Below are 13241 nucleotides of genomic sequence, written 5' to 3'. Positions count from 1 at the left end.
TGTAATTAATTGGACAACAGAGTTAGAAGGAACACTGACTGAATGCTAAACTGTCCAAGACAGACAGGAAAAAGAAGATGTTTCCTTCATGAAAACTGAATTCAGCAGTTTGAATTTTTGGCTGGAGGATGATAGTACAATTCCCATTATTGTTTTGGCTAATCTGCATAACATAAACAGGTCTTTAAGAACATCAGCTGAGCTCAAATTTTTTCTTCTCATGGAAAACTTGCTCAATGCTATTCCAATGCTGAAACCACTTAAGTTCTGAAAGTTCACCAACAAAGCTGAAACTTTGAAAGGTGTAATACCTGAGACAGAATTGAAGGAGCAAGAAGGAAGAGGAAACATATTTTCATGGTGTAAGACATAGTAAGAAAGTCTAGGAAAAAATCCTGGTCCTGTCTCATCCACAGAAAACATGACCCTCTGTCATCTAAGGGTATTGTAGTCAAGAGCTGTGTATTCTGCCTGGAATACCTTCTTATCAAGAGAAAAGGCCAGCAGAAGAGCAAAAAATCGAAGTATAAAAGTGCACTTTGTGCTTTGTATTTATACATTAATGGCTGGATGGTGGAGGTTCATTGCATGGCTACTGCAAGGAATAGAATGAAGGAGTAAACACAGTGTGGTTTGAGCCACCTGCAGTGCAGGCAGAATTCTGGTTCTTTTTTAATCAGGTTCTTTCTCTTTTTCACCTGAGTGAGCTGTAGTGATCTGAATACTTTCAAGTGGATTTCATGCTGCTTAAGAGGAAGATCCCATTATGTTTAAGAAAAAGATTTGTTCTCATAAAACAAATATATGTGAGTTGAGCTTGACTGCAATCGGACCTTAATTAGGCTTTTTATACTAATTTAGTACTAATGCATTCCACATAGAAGTTTGAGAAGAGGGGTTTAGTGGGTGGGTAGGCATACAGACACCATTTCTGGTTTTCTGTGACTTTCAAGTAATTTCAGGAACCAAAAAACTACTTCTGTTGGAAATCAGTATTTTACTTCTGCTGTAGCTCAGGTATGAAGTTGCATAGCAAGAGCAGTTTCTACTAAAAGATTCTAATGAGAAGGGCAAAACACACAAAAGACTGGACAATTCTAAATCTTCTAGAATAAATTTTAGAAGGAAAGATAAAAAATACATGTGTTCTGAAAGGACTAAGATCTATGATCTGCAGTCTTGCAGAAAAAAGTCCAGTCTAAGCAAAAAGCTTGAAGGTTTTTCAGCCTTTAGTGTCTGAGAGCATAAAAGCATGAAGATTCACGTGGAAAAGGAATTACACCTCAGAATTGCAAAGAAAAGCAGTAGATTACACCAGCAAAAGGAACTGTATCTTAAAAAGTGCAAGAGAAAGTTACAACTAAAACTTCCTCTAGTCCGAGTGAAATTTAGAATTCAATATAAAGTAACACTTCCTGTAAAGGTACTAATGGGAAACATAATATGCAGCTTTTCTTGGCTGACAGAGCAGAGAAGAAACTTAGAGGACTTATTCTTGGTTTTTTTCTTGAAGGCTAATCTGGGAGAAGAAAGGGGTAAATGTTGAATATATTGACTGAGATATCTTGTAACCTGTGAATACAGCTCAATGCACAGAACAATATGCCTTTTTTCACTTATCTTGCACAAAAAGTTTAATATTTGCTCTCTTATTTCCTTAATAAGGGTGAGTGTTACAGCCTTAAGTTTCCGAATGAAATCATGTATTGGGTCTCTATATCCTGTGGTCATCAGCTATGAGCCACTACTCATGTCGGGCTCTGACTACATTGCAGTGATACAATTGGATTATAGCACCAGGTGGGAGGATCAGTTTTCACTGGAGAAAGAATGAACTACTCTAATGCACCAGGACAACGGAGGGCTGAGCACAACAAATAAGTAGCTGTCCTTTGAAGCTTTTTTTCTTCCAGTGATTAAAGTCCCTGCTTAAGTGCTTATGCTGTACTTATAATGGAAGCCACTAGCTTTAAACTATTTTCTAATTTACATTGTTTCTTCCTTCCCCACCCTGCCACAAAGACACTCAATTTTCAATACACTATTTTAGAAAGGAAAATTTTAACAATAAGGTATATTTTATTATGGAGCTATGTTATGCTGTTTAGAAAATCACCAAAACATATTCTGGATTAAAAAAAATACTGGTAAATATGCTGCTTAATTACTGATCTAACTTAGAGAAGTCCTGCTGGTTTTCTGTCTTCTTGAAGGATTCTCAATGATCCACAAGGGATTATGCCTCCCTCCCTCTGAAACAATTACCACCACAGTTGTAACATCAATCTGATCAAGACATCATTAGTTGCAAGGAGTAAATTGAAGTCCAGATCTTCTGTAAGGGGAAAAGCCAATTTCAGTCCTCTGAGTACTTTATTAATTGTCTGATGAAAAAACATTGAAGTTTTTACTGGAGAGGTGCATGTCAATAATGCATGGACTGGAACAGCACTTAAAGTCTTCTATACTTAGAGGCACAGACTCATCTATCATACTACAGTATTCCCAGGAACACCCAGAAAGAAGAATACACCTACAAAGCATATTGCTCCCCCTCCTCCTCTTTCTGCTAACAGAGCAGGAGAAGGTAATACTACTGTAGCAACATTTACTGAAGTTATACTATTGTAATTGTAACAGGGCTTACTTACAACAGACTCCCACTAACAACTGTCAAATAGAGGCATGCCTTTGATTCATGTCTGCCAAGTCATGAGGGAAAAAACTGAACATCAGCTGGTGCTGCTTTACCCTTTACACAGAAAGGGGAAGAATAATTTACAATATGTTTACTACTCCACACAGGCACCACTAACCCAACCACAGCAGTGCACAGGGGAGTACACAGCTTGAACCTTTAAGAATTGTAACAGTTAAAGCAGGAAAAAAAATTACTCTGTCAAATCCTACTCTCTATGCTCATCTGCATACTGTTGATTCGATATTCCTTATTTTCAGCTTTCAACTGATCCATGGTGTTTGAACATTTAGCCTGCTGCTTTGCTTCATTCAGTGATCACTGCAGTAAACCCTGAGCATAAGACACCAGAACTGTACAATGACAGGAGCCAATAATCTGGTTACCTGTTAGACTGAATAAAAAAACCTGTTGCATAGCTTTAACAAACAACAAACACTCACTGAAGAGATCTTAAATTTATTAGGTGCTTTTCTTGCAACTTTTATGGTAAGACAAACATACTCTGAAAAACTGGACCTAATGTATCACAGTTAATTTTTTAATATTTACACTTTTAATATATTCAGTATTTCTATAAATTCAGATATTTTTACTGTGGAGTTTTATATAAGTGTATCTGCTTGAAATCACTAAGCAATTTTTAAAAACATCATACCACCAACTGCTTTATAACGCTGTTTTTAACAGACTATGTCATAATAGGAAACTTCCTACATGGAAGTAAGTTTGCACATAAGCAAAAACCTATAAAGCTTCAAGTAACTTCCCTCAGGCAGCTCTTTCTCTCACATACCTGTAACATTTCTGGCCTAGCTAAATTGTTGTGGCGACTGCAACACAACAGCCTCTTCAAATTATGTATAATTTGTGGATTTATTATGCAATTGTAAAGTGACAAGATTCATTATATTTAAGGTTGTATTTTAAAGTAATCTATTTCATCAGTCAATTTTTAGTCCATGTAACCACTTCTATTGAAGTCAGTTGCATTACTAATCAAGACTTTCAGTAGCAATGCATATACAGGTAACTCAGTCTTTAGATTTCCACTGAATGTGCAATACTGCATACACAAATCTGACACTTTAATGATGCATTTTATAACACAGAATCAACAGTTTATTAAAGGCTGCACACACTATCCACAGTGTGTAAAGTCATCAGTCATAGCGTTTTGAATTTTAGTGTAACAAAACATTCATTCCACAGTGGGTTTTTGAATATGAAAATCTTGTTTGCTCTTAAAATAGTTTCTGCCAAAAGCCACACAACCCAGGTCCTGAAAAATATTCATGCCTATAAATTATATTACTGGAAGAATTTTAATACCGTAGGACAGCAATTATTTTCAATGCCTCTTAAAACTTGTACCAAAAAATATACATTTTCCATAAAATCAAAAAATAAAATATCTGAAAATGTTCTGTGGTAAGTCTAGAAAAAGGGAAGGAATCCAGTATTAAAAATTAAATTCTGCTTTCACATACACAATTTAAATTGAGACCAATGCATAGTATCTGTACAGCTGACAGAAGAGTTTGACTCTGTCTGCAAGATTAAAATGCAACAGCTATGAAAAGTATGCAAACTGTTTATTTCACAAGCTTCACTTTGTCCTTCAGAACTCTAAATTTGGGATTGTTATTCACTTTCTTATTGAATGTGACTAGGATCTCCTCTTCTGTTTTGTGACATTCACCAGCTACTGCATAATATTGAGCTATCACCTGCACAAAGACAGAAAAATGGTTTTTAGTTCGTGAAGATGATTCCACTGTAAGCAATAATACATTTATGTTACTGTATTAAAAGTGGCATGGAAGCTGTTGTGCTATTGTTCCTTTGCAGAACTAGCACTGAATTTCTCGTGTAACTCAGTAAGCAATAAAGAACCTGTCCTTCAGCTGACATTCTGTTAATTGATATTCCGTTAAAAAATGTCAAACTTTGTTTATGCAAGCCAGAATTTTCTGAACTTCAGCATTACACAAATTAACTCACAAGACCAAAGTAGATTAAAAAAGCCATGTTGTACAGTACCTTTTTTCTTAGTTTTTTAATTGAAATTTCATTGTCTGGAGCCTGTTTCAGAACAGCTTTGATGGTTCCCTTCCAGTTGAATTTGCCTACAAAATAATTAGGTGTACAACATCATTAGTAAAAGTAGATATTCTGTGTCGAATTCTCTACTACTAACCAGCCTTCAAACTCCTAATTTTGCAATCAGTTTGGCTACCACAACACTTGTTACCTTACTGACCCTACAACAGGAAGGTGTCTTAAGCATAAAGTCATCAGCTGTTCCTGAATATATAATGGAATAGAGATGAAGAGTCAACACAGTACTTGAACAACAGGGGTCAGAATTGTTTTTACTTAACTTCTGCACTTCAGCTATCAAGCAGAAACTCCTACATAATGCAGGAACAGTTACGACCCTGTCTCCTCACACTTAAAGCACAGGCAGTCAAATTTAGACCATACCACCTTCAGAGGTCATTAATTGGTGGTTTCCAAATAAACAATCTGTGTGTTCAAACACAGGCATTGTACAGTCAGTGTGTCCGGTGATAGGCAGAGTAGGTTTATCTAAGCAGAAACTAAGGTCCAACACATCTGAAGTCCGATTTATGATTCATGGAGCACAACTGGGGATATGAGAGATACCAAGAGGTCTATGAGTTGTTACCCTTTTGGCTGTGTTGGCTAATGTGCATGGCAGCAGGGAAGAGAGCCACTGTGGCGAAATCTCAGCGTCCACTGGAACCAAGCATAGCCAAAGGCTGCCAGCACAGCAGAAACAACAAATGAGACAAGTAACTCGTTATCAGGTGTTAAGTGTAGCACAGGATACTTACTCTGGAACAGATGTGTATACTGAATATACACACACATTTATGCACACTGAGGCACAGTTTATTTCAAGGCTTGCTGCAGAAGCACTGTATTTATATCCTGCTTAGGTCTTTTGCAGAATAGTTTTCTAACTACCTAAATTGTCCCTTTAAAAATACCTCTACCTGTTCCCACATTTTCTTCATTGTCATTGATGTTTTCTGTTTCCATGTCTTCTGAAATGCTTTCAGTTTTCATTCTCTTTGTTTTGGTATGACGTTCCTCTAGAGATGGAATTGGATAAACATACACAAAAAAGATTTAAAACTAGAAGTACTGACATGACTTAAAGTTTTTGTTCTTATAACATGAGCTTATATTTGCAAAGTGGTTCAGATTTTATAAAAGAAATGTCCAATCACTGTTAAAAATAATCTAATTTGTATATATAATGCACTACTTTAAAATTCTACTTAGGTAGTTTATTGAGCTTTGGAATTGAGAAAAAGCATCTTCAAAACAAACAAGAATATAAGTTGTATGGTGGATACCTTCTACATGTTTATGTTTGCGTTTCTTTACATTTGTTTCTTCTTCTGTTTCACTGTGATTGTCATTTCCATTTACTTCAAATTCATCCTCCACGCTCTCCTTTCCTTTTTTGGACTTTTTATTCTTTTTTACTTCTGCCTGGTTTTCTAATTTCAGATCTTTCTTCTCCTTCTTTTTGTTCTTTTGTCTCTCCTCTTTTCGTTCTCTCTTACTCTTTTTTCTCTCTGTTTTTTCATCTGTAATTCCATTTTCTTCTGCCATTGTTTTTTCCCCAGTTTCTGCAGACTGATGCTCTTCCTTCTGCTGTGGTTTGTCTTGTTCTTTTTCATTTGAAATCTTTTGTTGAAAGAAAGATTATTACAGTTTTTACATGTGGTTTTTTGACATTGCAACTTTCCTCTACTAGATCATTGGTAACTGTTCAGAACACTGATATCCTGAAATCAATTAAGTTGCTCACATGTGATGTCACCGGTTACCTGAGAAGTAGCACTCATAAAATAGTGTGCCTGACTCTTCTTTTAACTTAACAGACTAAATGTTAATTAACACCACAGAAGAAATGTTATCTTACAACATATATAATTTCTAGTTGAAGTAAGTGTCTATTGTGTTTTAAATTATTTGCTAAATGTAGTTAAGAAAGTGACAACTCTTTATTTACACAAACAAAACTACAGCACATTATAAAGCAAAATGCAGAACTTATTCCCAAATACACAGCCCCTGAATAATAATCTCTTTTGCCCTCCACTTCCCTGTCTTGGATGTGTCTGGGACAACAAACCATTATTGCATGATGCTAAGAAAGGCACCCCTGGTTGTTTTAATTGTCCTTTTCTCAACATATTTGGTTTTCTTTTAATGTACCTGGGCTTATAATGATTTTCTTGTAGAATAATTAATATATTAATGAAAAATTTAATGTTCAATTAAAACTTTAATTTTAATAATTACAAGTGGAATACAATTACTGAAATGTTAGTGAAGCTATTTAGAAAGAGAACAGATCTTTATACAAGCAATTTAGCACCAGCATGTTTTTAGAGTTACTTCAATTAAATTTGAATTCTACTTAAGAATTTCCATTGAGTGTATACACTTCAAGGTGCATTTAACAAATCGTATCTTAAGATCTGAGAATTCTTAAAGGTGAATTGAAATCACTGAAGAAAGAAAGCTGTGTTACGTATTTTACTTTTATGCTCTGCTGTATGGACAGTGTAATTGTTTAAATTTGTGTTTAAATAAAAGGTTTTCAGATTGAAGACTTTCTTAAAAACTAGTTTAAGTCAAGAGAGAACTGCTTATGACTTCAGAGAAGTTGTATCAACTCAGTATTAATGCTCCAGCAAAAAAGAGTTTATGTTATGTTCCTAATCCTTAGTAAATGTGTTTCTTTCTTTCCTGGCTCTTAAATTTGGATTCCTCAGAAAAACTGCAAATAAGTTTAACTGGAATCATCAAATTAGAAACATGAAGCATAATCAACAGGAGATTAATGCCAGAGCTATGCCTCCACTCTTCCTCAGAAGAATGTGGGGGAAAGGGGGGAGAGCATCTTTACATCAACTGAGAAATAAGCTTCTCTAACAGCTTTCGAGTAGCAGCAATAGCTGCAAACAAACAAACAAAACAACACCCTACCAAAACACAATAAGCTAGTAATGACATAGCAAATAATTAGCCACGGACAGAAAGGTCAGAGTGAGTCCACAATTCGCACAAAGAAATGGAAGGAACTTGCACCACAAACTGGAGGATCCCTCTCCCCACTAATAAACTAGGTGAACTATGTGCTGTTAATTTCCCACTCCAATACACATAAATTTGAGGCCAATAATGCTCTGAAAGATATTTTATTCTTAGTGTGCACTATAAGACTGGAATCAAAGATAAAGGTAGTGTATTTTCCTTTCTTTATGCACTAGTAGCATAAATTAGCCTTCTGATTTTCATGGCATAATCATGTCACCATGTCCAAGATTTCCATCACAACCTACCCAGTACAAACAACTACTTCAGCATGGCTTTTGTGTTCCACAAATAAGCAATTTAGTCAAGAAATACCACATTGTAACATAATCCATTGGAACTATGGGAGACAATGTTTCTACTAACACCTACAAAAGGAGTCTGAAAGGTTTTCCTTCCAACATTTTGGAGTGTGTTCCCATTCTATGATGATGTACCTCCAGTTAAACTTACGTTTCTGGTTGCTTCTGAGAAAACATCCCACACCTGATCTTGCAAAGCGCTGTCATGAATTCTCAAACTGTTCTTGATCCAATTCTGCCCATGGAAAAAAAACCAGTAACTGAAAACACATACCTCTGATTTTCTTTCTTCATTACCATATATTTGGTTCTTGGTTTTCGTTTTTCATTTAAGAATCTAATCATTGCTTTTGACTAAGATCTGGTTAGAGGTTACTCCCATGAATCTCTCAAGCCTCCTTGCTAAATTGTTGCACATTATGTCTAGATACTGTTAGGAGGCTACACCATATATCTCAATTGCCTCACCAACAGCCATCCCCAAGTGGTAAATGTATACAAAAGATAATCCTCAAGTGTTTAAATATAACTGGTTATGTTAAACCTCCTACCAAACCTTCTGACTGTTCCCATGAGTTAAAACATTAATGATCTGATCTTATTTATTTGTGTACTGGACATATGGTCATGCTCCTAGATGGATACCTTAGTTTATTACAGGAAAGTAAAAATTAAGCAAATATCTCAATGCAAACATTTGAAAGTTGTTTGGGTTATTGCAGGTGTTCCTGGTGAAAATGAAAATAAAGCCATAGATTACACTGTTCACACTATCTGCAACAGATCAACTTTTAGAAATGTGGAATTCAATGTTAAATGTAATGTAAAGGTTTTTGCATTGCTATGAAAACCCCAGGAAAGGTGCATTAGTAAATTGGAACAATTAACTGCAAAAACTTTTGATCTTCCACTGCAGTGTGTCTTATCAAAAAGAGAAGCTTCTTGAAAATACCATTTTTCCTGCTCAGAACATTAATTCTGTAGGGATATATTCTAACCTTCAGCTTGCTAGCAGCAATTTCACAACAGCTCTACCAAGTTCTATTTGAGTGCTTTGGAAGCAAGCACGATCTTCTCTCAGCCTCACAATCTGAGGCACAGAACAGAGAGGGGGGAAAAAAAGGCCAGTTTGTGAGTAATTCTTTACTTTTAATGAAATTCTTTACACACAGTAAATTCTCCACATTCATAATTTAGTTTAGTGAAGCATGCAGAGTGGGAGATTCTGTCAGAATACTGAGTAACAGGAAAACTTTCAAAACAGCATCTTGCCTTCCACAGGAAAAAACAAAGCCAAACAAATAAGAAATCTTTAAAAGTATGTCTAAGAATTTGGACATTAAATAGGAATAGCAAACAGTCAAAAAAGAAAGGTATTAAAAACAGAACAAACGTACATATGGAGATTGAGCTTAAACGTCTCTGGCTTAATACCTAATTCAAGTGGTACACCAAGAGTCCTTTTAAGCAAATAAATGTATTTTACAACCACTGCCTATTTGAAATTCAGTTATTACAGAATCTACACAAACACTCAAATAAGCAATTTGTCCCACCTTTGTTAAAATAGAGTGGCATTCCCTAGAAAAGTCTGGTTTTATGCTCACTGCAAATCTCTGTTAAAACATACCTGAAACTTTACTTTTTTTCTTGGAATGTTATCAAAGGCACGCATTTGCTCCAGGATGTTCCGCACTTTAGGGGTTATGTTGGGCTTCTTCATTACTTCATGAATTTTCTGAATGAAGAAAAACAGAATTAAATCAGCAAAGCAGCATAAGGATCAAATGGTACATGTAAGGTGTGCATGTCTGAAACACAATGGGCAGAAATCACCCAGCACCCACAGCTGGTATGTGTCCAGGATGTGTTCCTACTCATAGGAAGCGTTCAAAAAACATGAGAAAAACACTGATCTTTGGTTCTATCATAGCTCGTTAGATGTGTCAAAATCATCGATATAAGCAATTCTACCTATGTAGTAAGCAGAGGCAAGCAGGACTGCTCACCAGTGCTTTCTCATGAACAAGTTACAAACTAAAGTAACTGTGTCATAGAAGGGATTCTTGCAGCATGAAAAAGACCTGCATTAAGAAAAGCAGCTGCTTGGTTTTGGCAAATTTCTGGAGTTAATTATTAGAAATCAGGCTTATTTTGATGCCACAGCTGACATGCATTTCTTCTGGCAGCAATGCCAGCTTCAACAAGCATTAATACCTGTAAGACAGCTCTGGATATTCCTGTGCAGTGGGTGTCAGCATGAGAGAAGAAAGATTACACCAGGGTCTCATGGCAGTGCCTCATGGCACTGCTGTTTGTGGGGGGAAAAAGTCTCTGAGCTTCCCAGTATTTGAAGAGGGTAGCCACTGGACACTGGAGACCCTTCTTTGTACTTCTGAAAATCTGATGACTGAAAGGCTTGGTGAATTTGTTAAGACTATCAGAAAAGGGTGTCTGGTAATAATCCCCACCTTTCTATGTAGGAATTACTTACTATTGAGGCAGGCTACCAATGTTCATAAGCAAAAGCACTCACATCATACTGCCTTTACCAATGTCCTCAAACAACGTTCAATCTCAACAACAGCACTCATCTCTGACGTTAATGGTATTAATCATATGCTTCAAGTCTACATGTAGCTTAGCACCTTGTTAGGATGTGTTCTACACAAGATAGAAATCAACAAATCCATACATAACGGATCTAACTTATTACTAATGGGTTTTAGAGATGTGTTTGAGGTCCTTCCAAAAACCTTTGAAAGACAGCCGTAAGAGGGTAGGTTCTTGTGTAAGACAGAAAGGGTAGGAGATATTTCTATCCATGCTGGAGCATTTCCTGTTCAACATATTTACAAAATATATGACAAGAGGACAGAAAATTTCCCTGATGTTACGAAGCTATTCAGGATGAGGACTATGAAGATTCCAGAAAGATCTTAAGAAAATGAGTGACTAGGTAATAAAAAGGTGAAATACATTCAACACAAATTCATGTAAAGCAAGAAGAAAAGGAAAAGCAATCCTAATTTCACATCTAAAATGGCAGACTTTAGGTTGACCATTGGAGTTTAGATACAAGATCTCAGGCTTAAAATAGCCAATTCCATGATAACGCCAGCACCATGATCAGCAGCAGTGAAAAATAACCAAATAAACCACCCAAAAGTAGATTAACTGACAAAAAGGTTAGAAAGGAATAAAGGACACAGAAAACATAGTTACGACACATGGTAAATCTATGGTTCACTCATATCTTGAACAGCATTTCACAAGCATAACAGTAGAAGTGGGAAGACTTTAAAGGACCAAAGGTATAACTTACATATGAAGAACAGCTAAGCAGGGTAGGATTTTTGAGCCTTGCACAAAGACTATGAGATGGGGAGGGATACCTGACAGAGGTCTATAAAAACATATATGGCATGAAAAGGATGGACAACTACCAATGTCTCTTTGTGTGCAGCTGGGAACATGACACTAAATCAAACCAGTAAGAGACAGATTCAAAAAAAAAGACACATTTCTTATCAGGATAAACACAGACCTACCAAGGAAATGCCAGAAGACAGCTGGGGATATTGGTAAAAACAGACCTCTGGTTTGAGCCAGTATAGCCTCTTTTTTGTCTCTGATGATTACAGACAATAGTTACAAACTGTACCTGAATCCACTCCTGCTGTTTAGCATCTCCTTTGTTAGTTTTGGCTTCAAAGCCTTTTCCACCATATTTCTGGTCTTCACTTACACACTTCACATGTTCTTTATAGTCATCACCCCTGAATATAAGAGATTTTTAACCACAGGTCACTGAAATGCTTCAGTCTTCAAACCATGCAACACTTAACTAATCAACAAACTGAAGTAATAAATTATTAAAATGAATGGATCATTTAAAACTTATTCTTGCCAACGCTTAAATGAGTAAAATCTGATGTGCTTAAAGTACATGCTTGTAAGACCACACACATTTCTGTCATGCTACAGCCTTCAGTGAAAATTTCTGGCTTGCATCTCTTGTATTTGTGACAAACCCTGCAGAGTGAGCAAGGCTACTTTCCATCCTTTACCTACCAGAAATCCTTGCCACAATCCATGCAAGACAGGCACTGACAGTTTCTGCAGATGTTCACATGCTTTTCAACCTGTGCTTTCTTCACAGCTTCTCCACACGCATTGCATGTGAAAACTACCATGCTGGCGAGTGTTCAGGAGCCACCTCCTTCCCACAGAAGCGCAACTGTAGGAATACAAGAAGGAAATCTTAATTTACAGCTTGAAAGAAACACTTGGAGTGCCGAAGAGAAACGCACCTGCGCACCCACTGACAGATACGGCGAGCAGCCCGATGCTGCACGTGCAAGAGCTCGTTTCGCCTGAGGCCCTCCCTGAGGGGAAATCAGTACCCCGGGAACCAGCAACGCCTGTACTCGCCAGCCCAACAGGGAACCAGTAACCCGCAACCCAGGAACCGGTAACCCCCGTACCCATCACCCGGACTGGGGAACCAGTAACCTCCGTATACCTGCTGCCCCACCTGGGGGACCGGCAAGCCCCGCACCCGCCACCCCAACCCCGGAATCAGTGACCCCCGTACCGCGCCCCACGCCGATACACCTCGCAAGCGGCGTTCCCGGTCCCCCTCCCTTCCCCCGCGGAACCTCGCCGCACCGTCCCGCTCCCCGCAGCTGCAGACCCGTCTCGGCCGGGCCCAGCCGAGCGGCAGCGCTGGGGGCTGGCCGGACACACCGGGCGGGAAGTCCGGCGTGGCCGCCACCCGCGCTCCTGGGCGGCAGCTGGCTGCTGCCGTGCCGTGCCGTGCCGTGGCGCCTGACCCTGACTCCGATCCCGATCCCGATCCCGATCCCGATCCCGATCCCGGCCCCGGCCCCGGCCCCGGCCCCGGCCCCGGCCCCGATCCCGGCCCCGGCCCCGCTCCCACGCACCTCCACGGCCGCCGCCTCCCGCAGCCGCCCGCGCGGCACGCGCCGCACCCGGCCCCTCGGCCCCTCGGTCCCTCGCCGCCCCCGCGCCTGCGCAGTCCCCGCGCCTGCGCTGTCCCCGCCCCGGCCGCCGCCGCGCAGCGGAAGGAGAAG

General features: G+C 38.6%; 1 protein-coding gene across 2 annotated transcripts; it reads right to left on the bottom strand.

Annotated features, from left to right (window-relative positions):
• Positions 1 to 3140: 3140 nt before the first annotated feature.
• On the bottom strand, positions 3141 to 13169 carry LYAR (Ly1 antibody reactive). Of its 2 annotated transcripts, none has more exons than XM_032109551.1 (9): positions 13092 to 13169; positions 12220 to 12385; positions 11810 to 11924; positions 9776 to 9883; positions 8297 to 8380; positions 6088 to 6424; positions 5716 to 5820; positions 4742 to 4827; positions 3141 to 4428 (listed from the first exon to the last, which is right to left on the bottom strand). In XM_032109551.1, exons 2-9 carry the CDS (start codon positions 12339 to 12341, stop codon positions 4294 to 4296), a joined length of 1092 nt encoding a protein of 363 aa, XP_031965442.1. In that variant the 5' UTR covers positions 12342 to 12385; positions 13092 to 13169; the 3' UTR covers positions 3141 to 4293. The 2 variants fall into 2 exon arrangements, with proteins under 2 accessions (XP_031965442.1, XP_031965443.1); XM_032109552.1 differs by having other exon boundaries at positions 5722 to 5820.
• Between the last annotated feature and the right edge of the window lie 72 nt (positions 13170 to 13241).

This window comes from Corvus moneduloides, chromosome 5, assembly GCF_009650955.1.
Source record: "Corvus moneduloides isolate bCorMon1 chromosome 5, bCorMon1.pri, whole genome shotgun sequence".
Classification (NCBI taxonomy): Eukaryota; Metazoa; Chordata; class Aves; order Passeriformes; family Corvidae; genus Corvus; species Corvus moneduloides.
Note: the sequence above shows the minus strand (reverse complement) of the source record. Positions and strands in the feature narration are given on the sequence as shown.